The 16,479-nt window shown below is 35.6% G+C and overlaps 1 protein-coding gene across 7 annotated transcripts in view; it reads right to left on the reverse strand.

Annotated features, from left to right (window-relative positions):
- LOC107041581 overlaps positions 1–16,479 on the reverse strand; it is an 82,039-nt gene that overhangs the window by 58,434 nt on the left and 7,126 nt on the right. For 6 of the 7 annotated variants that reach the window (XM_015262187.1, XM_015262184.1, XM_015262185.1 and 3 more), the window contains one exon: positions 13,371–13,484. In XM_015262187.1, the coding sequence (XP_015117673.1) occupies positions 13,371–13,454 (84 nt within the window). In that variant the 5' untranslated portion in view covers positions 13,455–13,484. Of the gene's footprint in view, positions 1–1,810; positions 2,206–13,370; positions 13,485–16,479 lie in introns of those variants that run through there. The other variant, XM_015262186.1, reaches the window with a different exon arrangement.

Below are 16,479 nucleotides of genomic sequence, written 5' to 3' on the forward strand. Positions count from 1 at the left end.
TCCACTAATGAACTCATAAACCCATAATCATTGAACGTTAAACTGTCGACTGAGAGAGAAAATTGTCTGTGTCCACTGGCCACAGACTCGCGTTCTATTTTAAGTGCTCCTCCTCGAAAACAGGGATGACAGTGGTTTCCGTCATCATATCCCCCAAAAGACAATTACAGCTCTTCTCAACTGACTCACAGCGTTCTCCCTCAATTGCCCGTGAAATTAAAACCCCCATGAAATCCCGAAACATTCTTACTTAATACATGCAGATCATTGATGAACTTTGAAAAGAGGGAATTGCAGAAAAAAACAATTGTCAGATTTAATTTTGAGAATATGTAAGAAATGACGAGGTTTAGGAAAAAAATTTGTTTGGACACTTTTCTCAAAATAGAGAACAAAATCCTGAAATTTAGAATAAAAATGGATAGAGTATACTCCAACTTTGCAATTTTTAGGTTTAGAAAAAATTATTCTTATTTTTATAAAAAATGGATAGATAGTAAATTTCTTAGAATCAATGCTTGATTTATTAGAATCAAATAATTAATTCTAGTATTCAAAAATTTTTTGATTGAACTCCTTTTTTTTGTTCTCAGAAACATTTTTTCAAAAACATTGAAAAAAAACCTCTGTAGCTTAACAATTGGAGGCCCCGGACTATTTCTAACATTTTAAGCGTCTGCGGTGCAAACGAACAAAAAACAATTAATTTTTTCCACTAATTATTCGTTTTTCGTCATATACAATCGATCTTCAATGTATGAGAAATCTCACTATAATATCCCACGACTATTAAAGTCTACAGTAGTCTCCCCTCAACAGCACTGGACTTTTTCTAAATAATTTCTCTCCGTCTACTAACTAACAACTAATGTTAAAACCAGCTGTCATCAGACCGTTTTCCACAGGCATTTGAATTGTCTACGACTGTCTTTTAACATTTTTCCCCTAAATCTACTCATTCTCGAGATATCCCGTAAATAACGGTATGTGACGCAAAATATCTTTACTTAATACATGCAGATCATTGATGAACTTTGAAAAGAGGGAATTGCAGAAAAAAACAATTGTCAGATTTAATTTTGAGAATATGTGAGAAATGGCGAGGTTTAGGAAAAAAATTTGTTTGGAAACTTTTCTAAAAATAGAGAACAAAATCCTGAAATTTAGAGTAAAAATGGATAGAGTATACTCCAACTTTGCAATTTTTAGGTTTAGAAAAAATTATTCTTATTTTTATAAAAAATGGATAGATAGCAAATTTCTTAGAATCAATGCTTGATTTATTAGAATCAAATAATTAATTCTAGTATTCACAAATTTTTTGATTGAACTCCTTTTTTTTGTTCTCAGAAACATTTTTTCAAAAAAATTGAAAAAAAAACTCTGTAGCTTAACAATTGGAGGCCCCGGACTATTTCCAACATTTTAAGCGTCTGCGGTGCAAACGAACAAAAAACAATCAATTTTTTCCACTAATTATTCGTTTTTCGTCATATATAATCGATCTTCAATGCATGAGAAATCTCACTACAATATCCCACGACTATTAAAGTTTACAGTAGTCTCCCCTCAACAGCACTAGAATTTTTCTAAATAATTTCTCTCAGTCTACTAATTAATAACTAATGTTAAAACCAGCTGTCATCAGACAGTTTTCCGCAGGCATTTGCCTTGTCCACAACTGTCTTTTGACATTTTTCCCTAAATCCACTTATTCTCGAGATATCACGTAAATAACGGCTACAAATTTTCGTCTTATCTCCGTCCACCACTCCACTACTTAATTAATTCAGTAATTGAATTCTCTCACCCGTGAAGGATTATAATAAATCTCATCCTTCTCGTTCTCCTCAGCATCCTCCTCCTTGAACCGAAGTCCATACCGATAATCCATGACTCTCCAATCGTTTAACAGTGCTTAATCAATTTCAATTAATAAAAATTCACAAAGATAATTTCTCCTTTCTGTTCAATTTCTCTATTTAATTTCTTTTCTACAGAGGAAAAATTAATTTTATGACGTCAGCAGTCACAACTCCATTTTCTCGATCACGCCATTCGTGTCAATCTCCGATAATTATCAATTAATCAATAAATAGATTGATTGATTAGTTTAGATACGATTTAGTTGGATTATTATTGTTATTTGAGATTAAATTTAGGAGAGGATCCGGTACGCTGTAACATTGCTCGTTCTGATACGCACACCGGACAACCCCTGGGTGGAATTAAAGCCCTCAATACCCAACGAGAGAGATCGATTGAACGTAGAGCGCCGGCGTCGCGACGCCATTTCCACGAAGAACGGGACGGGGGTGAGTTGAGGGTTGAACGGAGGGAAAGAGGACTCAGAGGGGCTTTATCAGCGGGTTTCTGAATGTCTTGAGTGATTGCACAATTGACGAGGATATGTTGAACGGTTCAATGTCTGGAGTTATTCCAAAAGCGTCAATCTACGGCGAAATAAAAAGAAACGGCCTTTGTCCCAATTTTTTAGGGAGTCGTCAATGCATTTCTGGTAATTTTGAATTTAAAAGTAGAGGAAGATATTCACTGCAATTTCAGCTGACATTGATAATTAAGAGGATAACTCAATCGTTAATTAATTAGGTTGATGAGAAATCTAAAACATTTAATTTTTGTTCATTTTGCCAGTAGATGGAAAACCAATTATTTCAGGGCCGGTTGCATCACACTGACAGAAAAAAAATTGTTTTATCGAGAGAATTTTATTTGAACGAACTATCGTTCGGTTGTTAATTTTCAAGTAAATATGATTTCATAGTGAATACCAGTTATCTCTTCTTGAGATACATTTTTTCAAAATTGATCGACAGATGCACAGCAAAAACGAATGTCCGAATTTGACACAATCGTTTGACACAATCGTTCATAGGCAACGAAGCTATCGGAAAATATACGATAATTTTGAAGCACTAGTGGTATTACGACTGAATATTTCTCTCCGTGTGTGGAATAAATTTTTCCGTACTGATCTTCACTTTTCCTCGTCCGGAGATTGGTATTGATCCTTCCCCAAACTCGTAAAACTGAAAATCACTATGGAAAAATATCGTTCACGCCTAGTGCCATGGGGTGTTTTTACTCGGGCAGTTGGCCAGTCCTCGCCTTCGGCTCGGACGCCAACTCCACGCGAGTAAAAAACCCCATAGCACTCGCCCTGAAATATACTATACTCGAGGCATACATTTATTCTGACGATTTATTTGGTTAACAGGGCTTGGTGCAACCGGACCATAGAGTATTGAACTCCACACAAAACATGTATTTTAAATTTTGTTTTCTAAAACCAGACATCAACGAGATAATAATCCGATAAAATTTTTCATCGTCGATTTAGATTTAGATCGTTCTATTCGATTGTTCTGCTACTCGTTTGCAAAATTATTTCAACGAATCCCCATCAATCAATAAATTTCTCATCATTTTGGAGTACTATATCACCAAAAACCCTCTAACAGCATTCGAAATAGTTAAGAATCTATTGTTAATCCACCAGAAAATTACAAGTACGAAAGAAAAGAATTCTCTTAATCCTTTCTTTTGCTGACGCAGCCTGAATGTTTCGTCAGCACTTCTTAAAGATAGCAAAAGGTGCATGGAGATGACTCACGTGGTCAGACCGGCGCCACTCTCGTGTCTCTGCACACCGGTGATCGATAGTTAGCTCTCTAACTGCGCAGGGACAATTTCAAACAAAATGAAAATGTTCCTCACTCACTCACCCACCCACTCCCACCATCTAATCACACTTCACCTGGGGCTATCGATCGATGTCGCATTTGTTCGATCGCTCTCACGTCAGTTGACCTTTGCGTGAACCTCGGGCCCTCGACAATGAATTTAAAGACCTTGATCGATGCTCCAATCCAAGACAATAACAAGAACCGCATTGCGATGACATCGTGGATCAATTCAAAGGTCAAAAGTAAATTCAGAGGTTTCAAAAGTCGAAGACAGTTAATCAAGATCACCTTGATTGTCGTCGGTATACGGAGAGAATTAAATAGTAAATATTACCATGACCACAGGAGAGATTACTATGGTGAACTAGTAAAACAATTTTTAACTGTCGTTACATAGTAATCCTTACTATTTCCCATGGTAATGCTCACCATGTCACATGGTAATCCTTACTATGTCCCATAGTAATGGTTACTATGTCCCATAGTAATAGTTACTATGTTCCATAATAATGCTTACTATGTTCCATAGTAAAGCTTACCATGTCCCATGGTAAAGCTTACCATGTCCCATGGTAATGCTTACTATGTTTCATAGTAATGCTAACTATGTTCCATAGTAATGCTTAGTACGTCCCATAGTAATGGTTACTATGTTCCATAGTAATGTTTACTATGTTCCATAGTAATGTTTACTATGTCCCATAGTAATGCTTACTATGCCTCATAGTAATCCTTATTCTGTCCCATAGTAATGCTTACTATATCCCATGGTAATGGTTACTATGTGAATGGAACATGGTCCTATGAACATAGGAACTATCTCTAAAATAACTGGTTGAAATTCGCGAGTGCCTCTTAATGCGTTCATAAACTCAAAACGCTTAAGGCTTAAGCTCTTTAAAAAATTGAACAAATTTAACTTTTTATTTGAAATTTTACTATTAAATTCTACAATATTTTCGTGCGAACTTTATATATTGAAATAATAAAGCGTGAATTATATGGAGTCAATAGTGCATTCATTACTATGTAAGCGAGATTTACTATGTAAACATAACATAGTAAAACTTACTATGGTACATAGTAAGCTCTTTTTTGCTACATAGTAAAGCTTACTATGTAACATAGTAATTATTATAGTAATAGTAATTATTATAATACATAATAATTACTATTACTATTATAATTACTATTATACTAATTACTATTAAACTATTATAATAATTACCATTACTTATACATAACTATAATAGTAATTAATATAGTACATAGTAATTATTATGCCCATAGTCCCTCTCACCATTGAAAAGCTTACTATGCCCCATAGTAATACTTACAAAACTTTGGTAACATTTACTATGTGCGAATTCCGACATGGTGATCTTTGCTATTTCATTTTCTGCGTGTAGTTGATGATTCTAGGGGAGGGGTAACTGGAAAGTGAATGATTCGAGTGAAGAACGTGTAATGAAGGTGTTTAATCTCACAGAAAAAATATTCTGGATTGTTTTATTAGAGCAACAGCTCAAAATGGGGCTCCTAAATCATTCGGCTCTCACTGCAGCTATTTTAGACGCGTGCTTCCGGCGGCTGGAGCATCAAACGAATGATGAGATGCACTAGAGATTATCGTAAAAAGGGAGATGAGAGAGATGATAAAAAGCGTTAGGTCATAGTTTTGTTTGAAGGATGATACATTGTGGAAAAATGAAACACTGTGAAAATTGGATATTTACACAGAGAGAAATACTCAGTAAAAATTACGGAACAATTCACGTAATCCGCAATGGGGAATCGGTTTTCGGCAATTTTTATGGGAATGGAACAGAAGAAATCTGAAACGTTCAGTGAATTCTCAGGTTCATCATCGAACAAAGTACGAAATCGTCACGTAATCTTTCTCGAAGAAATAAAATCTTACAGAAACTTCCCGACTTATTATACCTCCGAAATAAAAAATTATTTGTACAGTGTTCTATGAGAGTCACTTTTCGAAAGATTTACAAAAGTTTATAAAAAACGCAGTAAATTGTTGCCGCGATGAAACTCCGTGTGTCATTAAATAACAATAAACCGCACAAGGGTATATTTTCCGCGGAAATACGATCGATAGTTTGCCAGAAATCTACGAAAAACGCGAATATTGGCTGAAAGGGGGCAGAACATATTCTTAACATGGCAATGGTGAGAAAAGGTTAGAAGCAAAGGGTCACGAGGGTTCTACCCCAATGAATGCAACGCAAGACATGCTGACAACGCAAGACGCTGATATCGAGGTTGAAATTATTAAAAAAGTCACGTAAAATAACGAGGAGATTCTTGAGAGGCCCTACAAGGACATTGAACCTCAAGACTGAACTTGAACTGGTTGGGCATGCGATTAGCTGGTAGTTATCCTGTTAAAGTATTTCGAGTCCCTCCAAGTGCGCGAATAAAATTGTACACGTACGACTAAAGATCATCGGTGAAATGTGCAATGTGTGCGGGTATATGATACACGAAGCGGAACGCAGGCTCTGAAGTACCTGAGCTACGGATTTTATCAGTACGATGTACTGACTGTAACGGGAGTTGGAATGAGACCTCCGAAGGGTCTTCTTTCCTGGCGCGGAGAAATCTTTATTCCATTCTCACGATGTTTCTACACCTCTCAATGTGTCCCACGCTCTTTAAAGTTCATTTTATGCGTTATTTCTGATGGCTTTTTTGTGGGAATGTCAGAGAGCCATGAATCATTCATTTTTATTCTTTAATAATTATGATTTATTTGAGTTGTGAAAAAAATTCTCGCATTTCTTTTCAATTAAATAGTTCAATTCAGTAGCGAAGTGGTAAAAAGAGATAAATCAATTTTGACTATTGACCAGTTTTCAATCAATATCTCGGAATGTAAGGAAGATAGCAAAATTTTTGTTATAACCTTTTTGGAAGAGCCGATTAAGTGCTACAACAAATGTGATTACGAAAATTTCGCTATCTCCCTTAGATTCGGAACTATTCCTCAAAAACTCATCTGGGAGATAAGTCGACTTATCTCCGTTTACCACTTCACTACTGAATTTCAAGTGATTGATTGATGAAAAGTTTTCGAGTCAAGAATTTTTTTACTTCCATTCGTATTTGTTTTCGACAATTAATTAAATGCTCTCTTTTAAGTATTCGGTTACTTGACGATTGAGGACGATTCATCCCACAAATTCATACAAAAATAAATTTCTTTCCCAACAGTTTCATTATTTTCTTTCTTTCTGCCATGTTTCCTGTTGATTCATTGACCGGTTTTATAAACAATATTGTGCGCAATTGATGACGGGTCTGGCTGATTTTTTTGCATTGTTTAATGCCTTTTATTGCGGAAGTAAAATCAACCTTTAGGGGTCGCTAAGGCAAAATGGACCCCGAGAGCAAAATGGGCTCCCTTATTTTTTCAGTTATAAAATTCTTCGAAATTTTAGGGAACCTGTCTCTTCGTGAGATTACCGGAGAGTGGATTCAGTGTCAGGTGTACCTAAGATGGACCGTGATGCGTGTGGATTAATCCAGACGATTTTAACTTCGAGTGTGACGATTGCGCATATTGCTTAACATAAAAGAATTTTTTTTTGTTATTAAAAAATGTGTCCAATTATTGATTTGTTCATTTGATAATTCCGTTACTTTTACGTACTTTTTCTCTCTATATTATGAAAATCCAAATCGACTTTTGGTGACGAAAATTTGGTACTCGAAATTAAGACTTCGAAATTAAGGGTCATAAGGGTCATGAGGGTCACGAGGTTCCAGATTAAGGGTCATGAGGGTTAGAATAAGAGTCAAAATAAGGGTCGCGAGGATTAGAATAAGAATCCCCAGGATCAGATTAAGGGCCATGAGGGCTAGAATAAAGTCATAAGGGTCACAATAAGGGTCACGGAGACCAGATTAAGGGTTATAAGGGTTAGAATAAGGGTCAAAATAAGGATCGCGAAGGTCAGAATAAGGATCAGATTAAAGGTCATGAGGGTCAGAATAAGGATCCCCAGGATCAGATTAAGGGCCATGAAGGTTAGAATAAGGTCATAAGGGTCAACATAAAGGTCGCGAGGGTCAGAATAAGGATGACGAGAGTCAGAATAATGATCAGATTAAGGGTCATGAGGGTCAGAATAAGGATCCCCAGGATCAGATTAAGGGCCATGAGGGTTAGAACAAGGGTCGCGAGGATCAGAATAAGGGTCATAAGGGTCAAAATAAGGATCGCGAGGGTCAGAATAAGGATGGCGAGAGTCAGAATAATGATCAGATTAAGGGTCATGAGGGTCAGAATAAGGATCACGAGGATCAGATTAAGAGCCATGAGGGTTAGAATAAGGGCCATAAGGGTCAAAATAAGGGTTGCGAGGGTGAGAATAAGGATCATGAGGGTCAGAATAAGGATCACGAGGGTCAGAATAAGGATCATGGAGGTCATATGGGGATTGGCGATCGGAACAAGCAGGGGGCATAACCCCCTAGTAAATGAAAAAAATCTTGCTGTGAGTTTAGAAGGTCGAAAATATGCTTTCTTCAATTTCTGAACTTTCCATTTATCGGAATTACTATGGAAATTAGGGTTGTTCCTAATCACATTCTTGTCTATTCCTATTGTTTTCCACAGTATTTATCATGTTCATTTCCACAATAAATGGCAAATAGTTAATAAAATTATTATTTAAAAAAAGCACTATTTTTTTCAGGAGGTCCATTTTACCCACCTGGTTCCTTTTGCCCTACCCTCTCCTATATCTTCCTCTGGATTATTGTTGCCGTTATGAAAAATTTAATGAGAATACGATGGAAGTATTTCATTAAGGATGAATTCACCTTAAAAATTATGCCCGGAGATTATTCAAATCTTATTGAATACTGAATTATCTTTCGACAATTTCTCCTGAAAACACTCCAAAAGATGAATGCAGAATTAGGAAAAAAGGTTTATCCGTTGACTGCAAAAATAATTGATAAAAATTCACGTCGTTCTCCGAAAAATATATTCACGTATTTTCTCTCTCAGTTCTCCTGATGAATGTACATTAGATTGAGGATAGCATGCAAAATGTGAGGAATCCGCTACAAAGAAAACATTCATCACGCGCGTGCTACGTGAAAGTAGAAAATAAGGTTTCAGGGATAAAATTGTGTGGGATATCAATGAGAATGGAATACAATGTGTGTACCATCCTCCGTATCGCAATGAACGCTTGGATCGGCCTGGCAGCGAACATCTCTTACGCACCGGTGAACTCGTCACACGCTTCGTCGATCAACAGGATACCGAATGTGTTTTTAATCCCATGGTTTTTTTATTCAGCAAGAAATATGATTTATTGGCTAGTTTTCAATTCAAAGTGTGAAAGGAAAATTCGCAGTTGTGTAATTTCTGGATTTCTCACTTCCTCTCTTGAGGGAGAAAACAATAATGCCATGATTTTCACTATTTTTTAGAGGAGACAAGTGGATAATTTCATTTTTGATAAATGAGTATAGTTATTGTTGCTAATAAGTTGGCCATTTGCTTCCGATAGGGTTCTCTTTTGTTTAACTCTCATTTTACTATTCTCTTCTTGCATTTTGTTCCCGAATGGAAGCTTTGTAATCGTTCGATCGTTACTAAATAAATGATTCAAACTTCTTAAAAGGGGATTTTCGATTACAAGAATAATTATCAATCTTCCTACCTCAATTATTGATTGATAAAATAGTTAAAAATTGGAATATTTGAATTGATGACACTTAAGTACTCAACAAATTTCAGAATGATGTTAACTAATTGATGGCTTCAATATTTAACGGTAATTAAATATTATGAATTTGGCTGTCCCTGTTTGAAGGTCTATATTCATGAAAAAAAATCATAAAATTCGATGGTCCTCTTACAGGAAAATTTCGAAAGAAAAAAATTGAACACATACACCATACATACACCGTCTAAAATCGTATATTCGGAATTTTCAGACCCTATTTAGTTACCCTAACACAAAAAATTAAAAACTTAAATTTGAACGATTACAAAACTTTCATTTGGAAGCAAATTTTCATTCTAAAATGTAATACTAGCAAGGAAGGATGTTTATCAGAATTCAGAAAACTTCTTTTTATTTTTATTGGGTAAATAGGAGGAAGGATCAAGCGAGAGAGACGGAAGGTTTTGTCATAAGGGTCGAAGAATCCTCTCTAGAAGGAAGCCATGGAAATTTCCTTCGAAATGAGAAGGAAATTTCCATGGCAGCCAAAAAATAATGAACTATTGAAGAAAAACTAATGGCTGATAAATTAAATCTGCAGGGGAATCAACAAAAATTTCAAGAGACATTTTTTTAAGTTTAATTTGCGAATTTTCTTTTGGCTGAATCCAACCATTTCAAAGATATTTACAAAATATGAAAGAATCTAACAACAATTTTCTCATGTCCGAATTTCCAAATCTCCGGAACTATTGGGTTTAGCGAAAAATGCTCAGCAAATTTTTGCAGAAAATTATCTTCTTGACAGAGAATTCTGTTGACATTCTTCTTTAAGGTGTTTCGAGTAAAAACTCAAAATAATGAAAAAAATTGAAAATTTCATGGGAGAAATATCTCAGTATGCTGCATCATTGAGAATTCTTGCACATTTTTTTCAGATCTCAGTCTCAAGAAAAAAAATTATGAAATTTGGATGTTTTTTTATCATTTTTATCATATTAAATTTCGTGTTAAGCGATTAAATCAGGGCTCGAGAACAATAAGACTCCCCTGTGATCTACAGGCGAAACCCCTTAAACGTAATTATCGATCAAGTGGAAGATGAGACGGGCGGAGTTATCATTGAATCGATTATATAGAAGACCTCTCCTGCCATTTAGGCAAAAAAATCCCCTGAAGTGCTTCAGAACATAAGTCATTTCATTTGTTTCTTTATTATTCTTGCAAAAGAGCATGTAATCCGTAGGTGTTCCACGAATACACGCTCCCAGTCACAAAGGGAAAGCACTTGCAGACACTTGTTCTTCTTTTTGTTGATCCTCGTGCCCCTGTGACAATCACCTCGCACTCCCACAGGCTGCTATTTAATCGTACCGTTACTAATCAACTGGAACCGGCTACACTTGTTCCATAAAGACCAAAAGAAGTGCGGAAATGACGAGGGACAAAAGATAAACTAAGGCTCATTCTATTTCGATGTAAGGAGATGGTTATCAATGGAGTTAGTTTCGAGACGTTGAACTTACTCGCCATTAAATGGCAAATGCTACGGCCACTCAAGGAGCCTGACCTGCTTTCGAGAAACGATCTGGTACCGATTTCTCGATTGAACGCAGGTGGTGAATCAATAGATAATTATCCGCATTTTTTAGAGTTGCTTCATTTTTGACGCCGGTTGGGAATCTGCGTCGATGAAAAATCAATTACTGGAGCGATTATGCTATCTCACGTCCGGTGATTCGAGAATTTCTATTGATAATTGATCGGTAAATTAATCATTGAAGAGATAATAATTATGAGAAATTGTGAATTTGCTCTTTTGGACTTTCTCAACCTCATTTACAGATTCTACACAGAGATTGATTGAATCCTGAAAGTCATTCTTTGGGTAATTCTAGGTGAGGGATAAGAATCCATAAGAATTGGGGATAGATTTGTAAAAAGTACAAATTGCATAAAGTCTTTTCTTCTATAAGCTCTGGACAGAATTTCCCCCGGAAAAATTACCTGAACTGCTCGGATATCCATAAATATAATTTTTTTTTGAAATTTTCCACAAAATAAACTGGTCAATTTTCTCGAAAGCCCGAAAATGTCCTCAAATCTTTTAGAAAAAGCCCAAATGTTCGCCAAATCCTATTTACTAAAGATGAAGGAAACGTGAAGTTGTTTTATATCGAAATATCTCGAACTGCCTGACCGCCAATCCTCAATTCTGATTGGTCAATGGGTCACGTGAAGTAGTCGCTGAAAAAATCCCCGGTATTTTCAAATTCTTCAAATGTCAAAAAAATTTTCTGCGTTATGGATCGAGTGCGTAATTTAATAATTAGTGCAAAAAAAAATTTGTTATTGTTTGTTTGCCCGAAAACGCTTAAAATACTAAAAACAGTCCAGGGCCTCCAATTTTTGAGCTACAAAAGATTTTTTTTTTTCAAAATGTTGGGAAAAATGTGTGGAACAACCATTACGAGCCAGTTTTTTGGAATTCGGCTCCTACACAGCTGATTTCGGTTTTTTTCATATAAAAAAATTCACTATTTGTGTAAAAAAAATACAAAAAAAGCAAATTTAGCCTTGTAAGAGGCGAATTAAAAAAAAATAGCTCGTAATTGTTATTCCACATATTTTTCCGAAAATTTTGAAAAAAAAATCCTTCGTAACTCAAGAATTGGAGGCCCTGGACTGTTTTTAGCATTTTAAGCGTTTTCGGGCAAACGAACAATAAAAAAAAATTTTTTTGCACTAATTATTCGTTTTCAGATCTATATAATCGATCTTCAACGTATGAAAAATCTCACTCCAATAACCCACGACTTTTAAAACTCATAGTAGTCTCCCCTTAAATTAGAACGATAGAACTGCTCCCATTCACCAGTAAAATTATAAAATATGGAACTTCAGGTATTGTACTGAAGAAAAAAACTATTCTGTTGAAGATAACATTGTTTTCTGTGGTCGTGCGAAACCTTGAAGACATCCACATGCATCGGTTTCCTCCGGGTGTGATAATAACTGAAAAAATCCCTGGGGATTACGTTAATTAAATTCCACAGAGCAAGCGAGCCATGAGTCACGCAATTCTCTGTTTGTTCTGTCCCCCATTTTTTGCTGCACAGTTGTAATACCATGTAAACATATTGTTTTGTCCTTTTGTAGAATGATGGGAAGAAAGAGAAAGTGTAAATATTATAATTGCTAGGGGAATATTGCTTAGTCTAAATGTTCTGCTGTGGGAGATACAGAAATGTCAACGCCTACTTTGTAATCGATAGTTCTGAGAGGAGCTGCGTCATGCGGTTTTTTGAGATGACCGGGTCAACGCACTTTCTCGTCACGCAGTCTAAGTTGAAAAATCGTCTTCTAATGTAATCACTGCCTACACGCATTACAAAGACTAGAGAAACTTATAAATATTGACAAAAATACAAGACAACACTTTTTACGTTTTTTGTCAATCCTGTCAACTTCTGGACGGGGATTAGTTTTCGGACGATTTCAACTTGCAGTGAATATTCCGTAAATAAAATGAAAATTGTACTGATTATTTCACCTTTCAATAATATTATTACACTCGTGTGTAATCATGTGGTCAATCATTTTTTCTATTCATCGACATTTAATTAAAAAAAAATATATATATATGGCCCAGTCGTCCAGAAATTAGGGGTTGAATGGACAAAATAACCATTCGGAATCATATTGCTAATGTATTATCAAAAATAACTATACTATACACAATACAAGAACATTTTCCCACTCGTTTTTCTTTTTTTGCCACAATTTTGAAAACCGGCACAGACATTTTTTGTCGGACATTCAATTTTCTCCAAAAAAGGTCCGAATACATTTCTTCCGAAATTGAATAATTTCAGCGATACTTGCAAAATAAGATGAGAAAAGGTTTTGACTCCGTTTTCATTCACTGACAAAAATTAATCAATTAAATCTCATTAATTACCTTATTTTTGGTGGTCTTGTCCATGATTCTGTACGACGATGCTGCGTAGACAGCCCCCGCCTTACGAGACACGCATTGCCCCATATAGATCTGCCAACTTTGTTTCTACACCACCTGATCATCATAAAATCCGTTTTATCACTCGTACACATGAGGAATGTGGATTATTAATACAATCAACCCATCACATTTGATTAGTCATTATTACAGTGTGAAGAATAGTTCCCATCACCAATCGAGAAAAACTAAATTCCCAGTGCCAGTATATTGAGACAAAAAACTATTTTTTCATTACGCTGTGCGAAAAAGTAACTTTTTAGGCACCCCTCGCGTGCCTAAAACGTCCTTTTTCCACACATTGTGATGAAAAATATCGTTCGATACTCGTGGGAAAAGTGTTTAAAGTGATTCGTGTGTTGGCACGAGCCGAAGGCGAGTGCTATAAACCTCCCACGAGCCAAAAAACTCTTTTCCGCACTCGTAACGAAATATACTATTTCACACCACTGCATGGAAAGTTCATACTTTTCTCCCGCCCATCAAAAAGCAAAATACGAACTTTCCTTTGCAGGCGTGTTAAAAAATCGCATGTGCACCTCGGGCGGAAAGTCAAGACTTTCCGCCCTTGATGCACAATATACTAATTTGACACTGCTACTACGTTCACTTCGTGCCGAAAAGTGCCTTTTCGTTTGCTCGTAAACGAAAAATAAACGAAATAGTATATTTCAGTACATGTGGGGCAATATCGTCTTTAACGTGTGTGGGGTTTACAGCATGAGCCGAAGGCGAGTGATGTAACCACACACGTTAAGGACGAAATTTCCCCACAAGTACTGAACAAAATTTTATGTCACGAAGCCTGAAACCGGCTGAATTAGACACATGGAATAAATGTCTGTGTAATCCAGCCGGTTTCAGGCATGAGTGGCATAATATACTATTGTGCATCAAGGGCGGTAAGTCAAGACCCGATTAATTTTGAATCTTGAGGGTATTTGTCGGATTATTTTTTCCAATCGAATTTTGGCCAAGCAGAGTGCAGTGGACCACATCAGGAGGTGAATTGGGGAAGATTTGAACAAATTATGTTAATAGAATAAACCGATTTCCATAGACTGTCAAATATAAAATTCTATCTGAAATAAGCCGAAAAAAAGAAGAGCTACTGCGAAATATTTAGTAGTAATACCAGTAGTGCTTCAAAATTATCGAATATTTTCCGATAGCTTCGTTGCCTAGGAACGATTGTGTCAAATTTTGCAGGTTTAAAATCCATAGTACGAAGCACGAGGGATTTTTCTGCCAAATTTGACACACTCGTTCCTAGGCAAGGAAGCTTGTGGAAAATATCCGATTAATTTTGAAGCACGAGTGGTATTTGACGGATTATTTTTCCGCTCGGATTTCGGCCAAGCAGTGAACAGCATCCGGATACATTTACACAGCGATACATTTACAATCCACTTTTTTGTTTATCTGTCACACAGAATATTAAACGTGAAATGCGTTGAAAGATGAGAAACATTTGAAAAGCTACTAGTGAATTCTGTCGGAAATTTTTTAGAAATTTCCGAAATAAAGCTGTTTGACAATCTCAAATCCTGCGCTCTGATTGGCTGAAATCCGAGTGAGAAAAATAATCCTATTTTACTAAAGATGAAAGAAACGTGAAGTTGTTTTATATCGAAATATCTCGAAACTGCCTGACCGCTAATCCTTAATTCTGATTGGTCAATATGTGACACGAAGTTATTCACAAAAAAAACACGCGGCATTTTCAAATTCTTCAGTGACATAATTTCAAATTCTTCAGAGGTAAATTTTTTTTTCACGTCACATATATATAATATATATATTTCACATGTATATATATTATCAGTGAAATTAATAAATTCTGTCCTTTTATGGAGACCGATTATTTTAAAAAATTGAAGATAATTAATTGAAAATGAAAAATTCTTTATAGATTCTTTTACTCTACTTCGCTATTCACTTCAATCATTAGTCGAATTCTCTTTGATTCATTATCAATATTTATAACGTATTCATGAGAAAATGAAATTTAATGAATTCCATTTCTTCATTTCAACAAATGAATAGATCAGCGCGCGCATAGTTCTTGTCGGGAAAAAAAAAGAAGAACTACTGCGAAATATTCAAAAGCTAGGAGGAAATATCCGGAATGAAACTGTTGGGTAGCCTCAAATACTGCGGACTGATTGGTCGAAATCCGACTGGGAAAAATAATCTGAGATATTTACAAAATAGCACTGTTAACAGCAGAATAAAACTAAAAATTATCTAAATTCCATCGGTATTAGGTCAATGAATCATACCTTTTTGCAGTGAAAGAGTTAATTGGGATAATAATGATAACGCTCGGTTAAACTCTGCCGGAATAAATGTCTGATCATCGAACCACGAAGTACTAAACAATAAAAATTATTACGGATAATAAAGATGGAAATTCTTGAAACAATAATTTTCTCGTTTCCATGTTTATTCCTTTCCTACTCTACTTGAAGAACAATAGAACAACTCTCTTCATTATTCTATGCATTTGTTTGATGTCTTTATGAAGTTTATTTATGGGAAAAACATTCTCACACGTTCCTCGAGTGAATATTGTGAGAGAATGGAGTAAAAGTCAACTTGGGGGTTTTTAACTTTTACTTCCTGGCTATGGTCTAAAAGTCCTTGATAATGAGTTCGAGCATTTGTGCGAGTTACGTTTGTGGTATTCGTGGTTTCATACGCGAGATACATAATAAATTACGAATGCAGGAATCTCATTATCAATAAAAATTTCAAGAGACATTTTTTTTCAGTTTAATTTGCGAATTTTCTTTTCGCTGAATCCAACCATTTCAAAGATATTTACAAAACATGAAAGAATCTGACAACAATTTTCTTATGTCCGAATTTCCAAATCTCCGGAACTATTTGGTTTAGCGAAAAGTGCTCACCAAATTGTTGCAGAAAATCATCTTCTCGACAGAGAATTCTGTTGACATTCTTCTTTAAGGTGTTTCGTGTAAAAAGTCAAAATAATGAAAAAAAATTGAAAATTTCATGGGAGAAATTTCTGAGTATGCTGCATCATTGA

This window comes from Diachasma alloeum, unplaced genomic scaffold, assembly GCF_001412515.2.
Source record: "Diachasma alloeum isolate Michigan unplaced genomic scaffold, Dall2.0 Dall_scaffold_00368, whole genome shotgun sequence".
NCBI lineage: Eukaryota > Metazoa > Arthropoda > Insecta > Hymenoptera > Braconidae > Diachasma > Diachasma alloeum.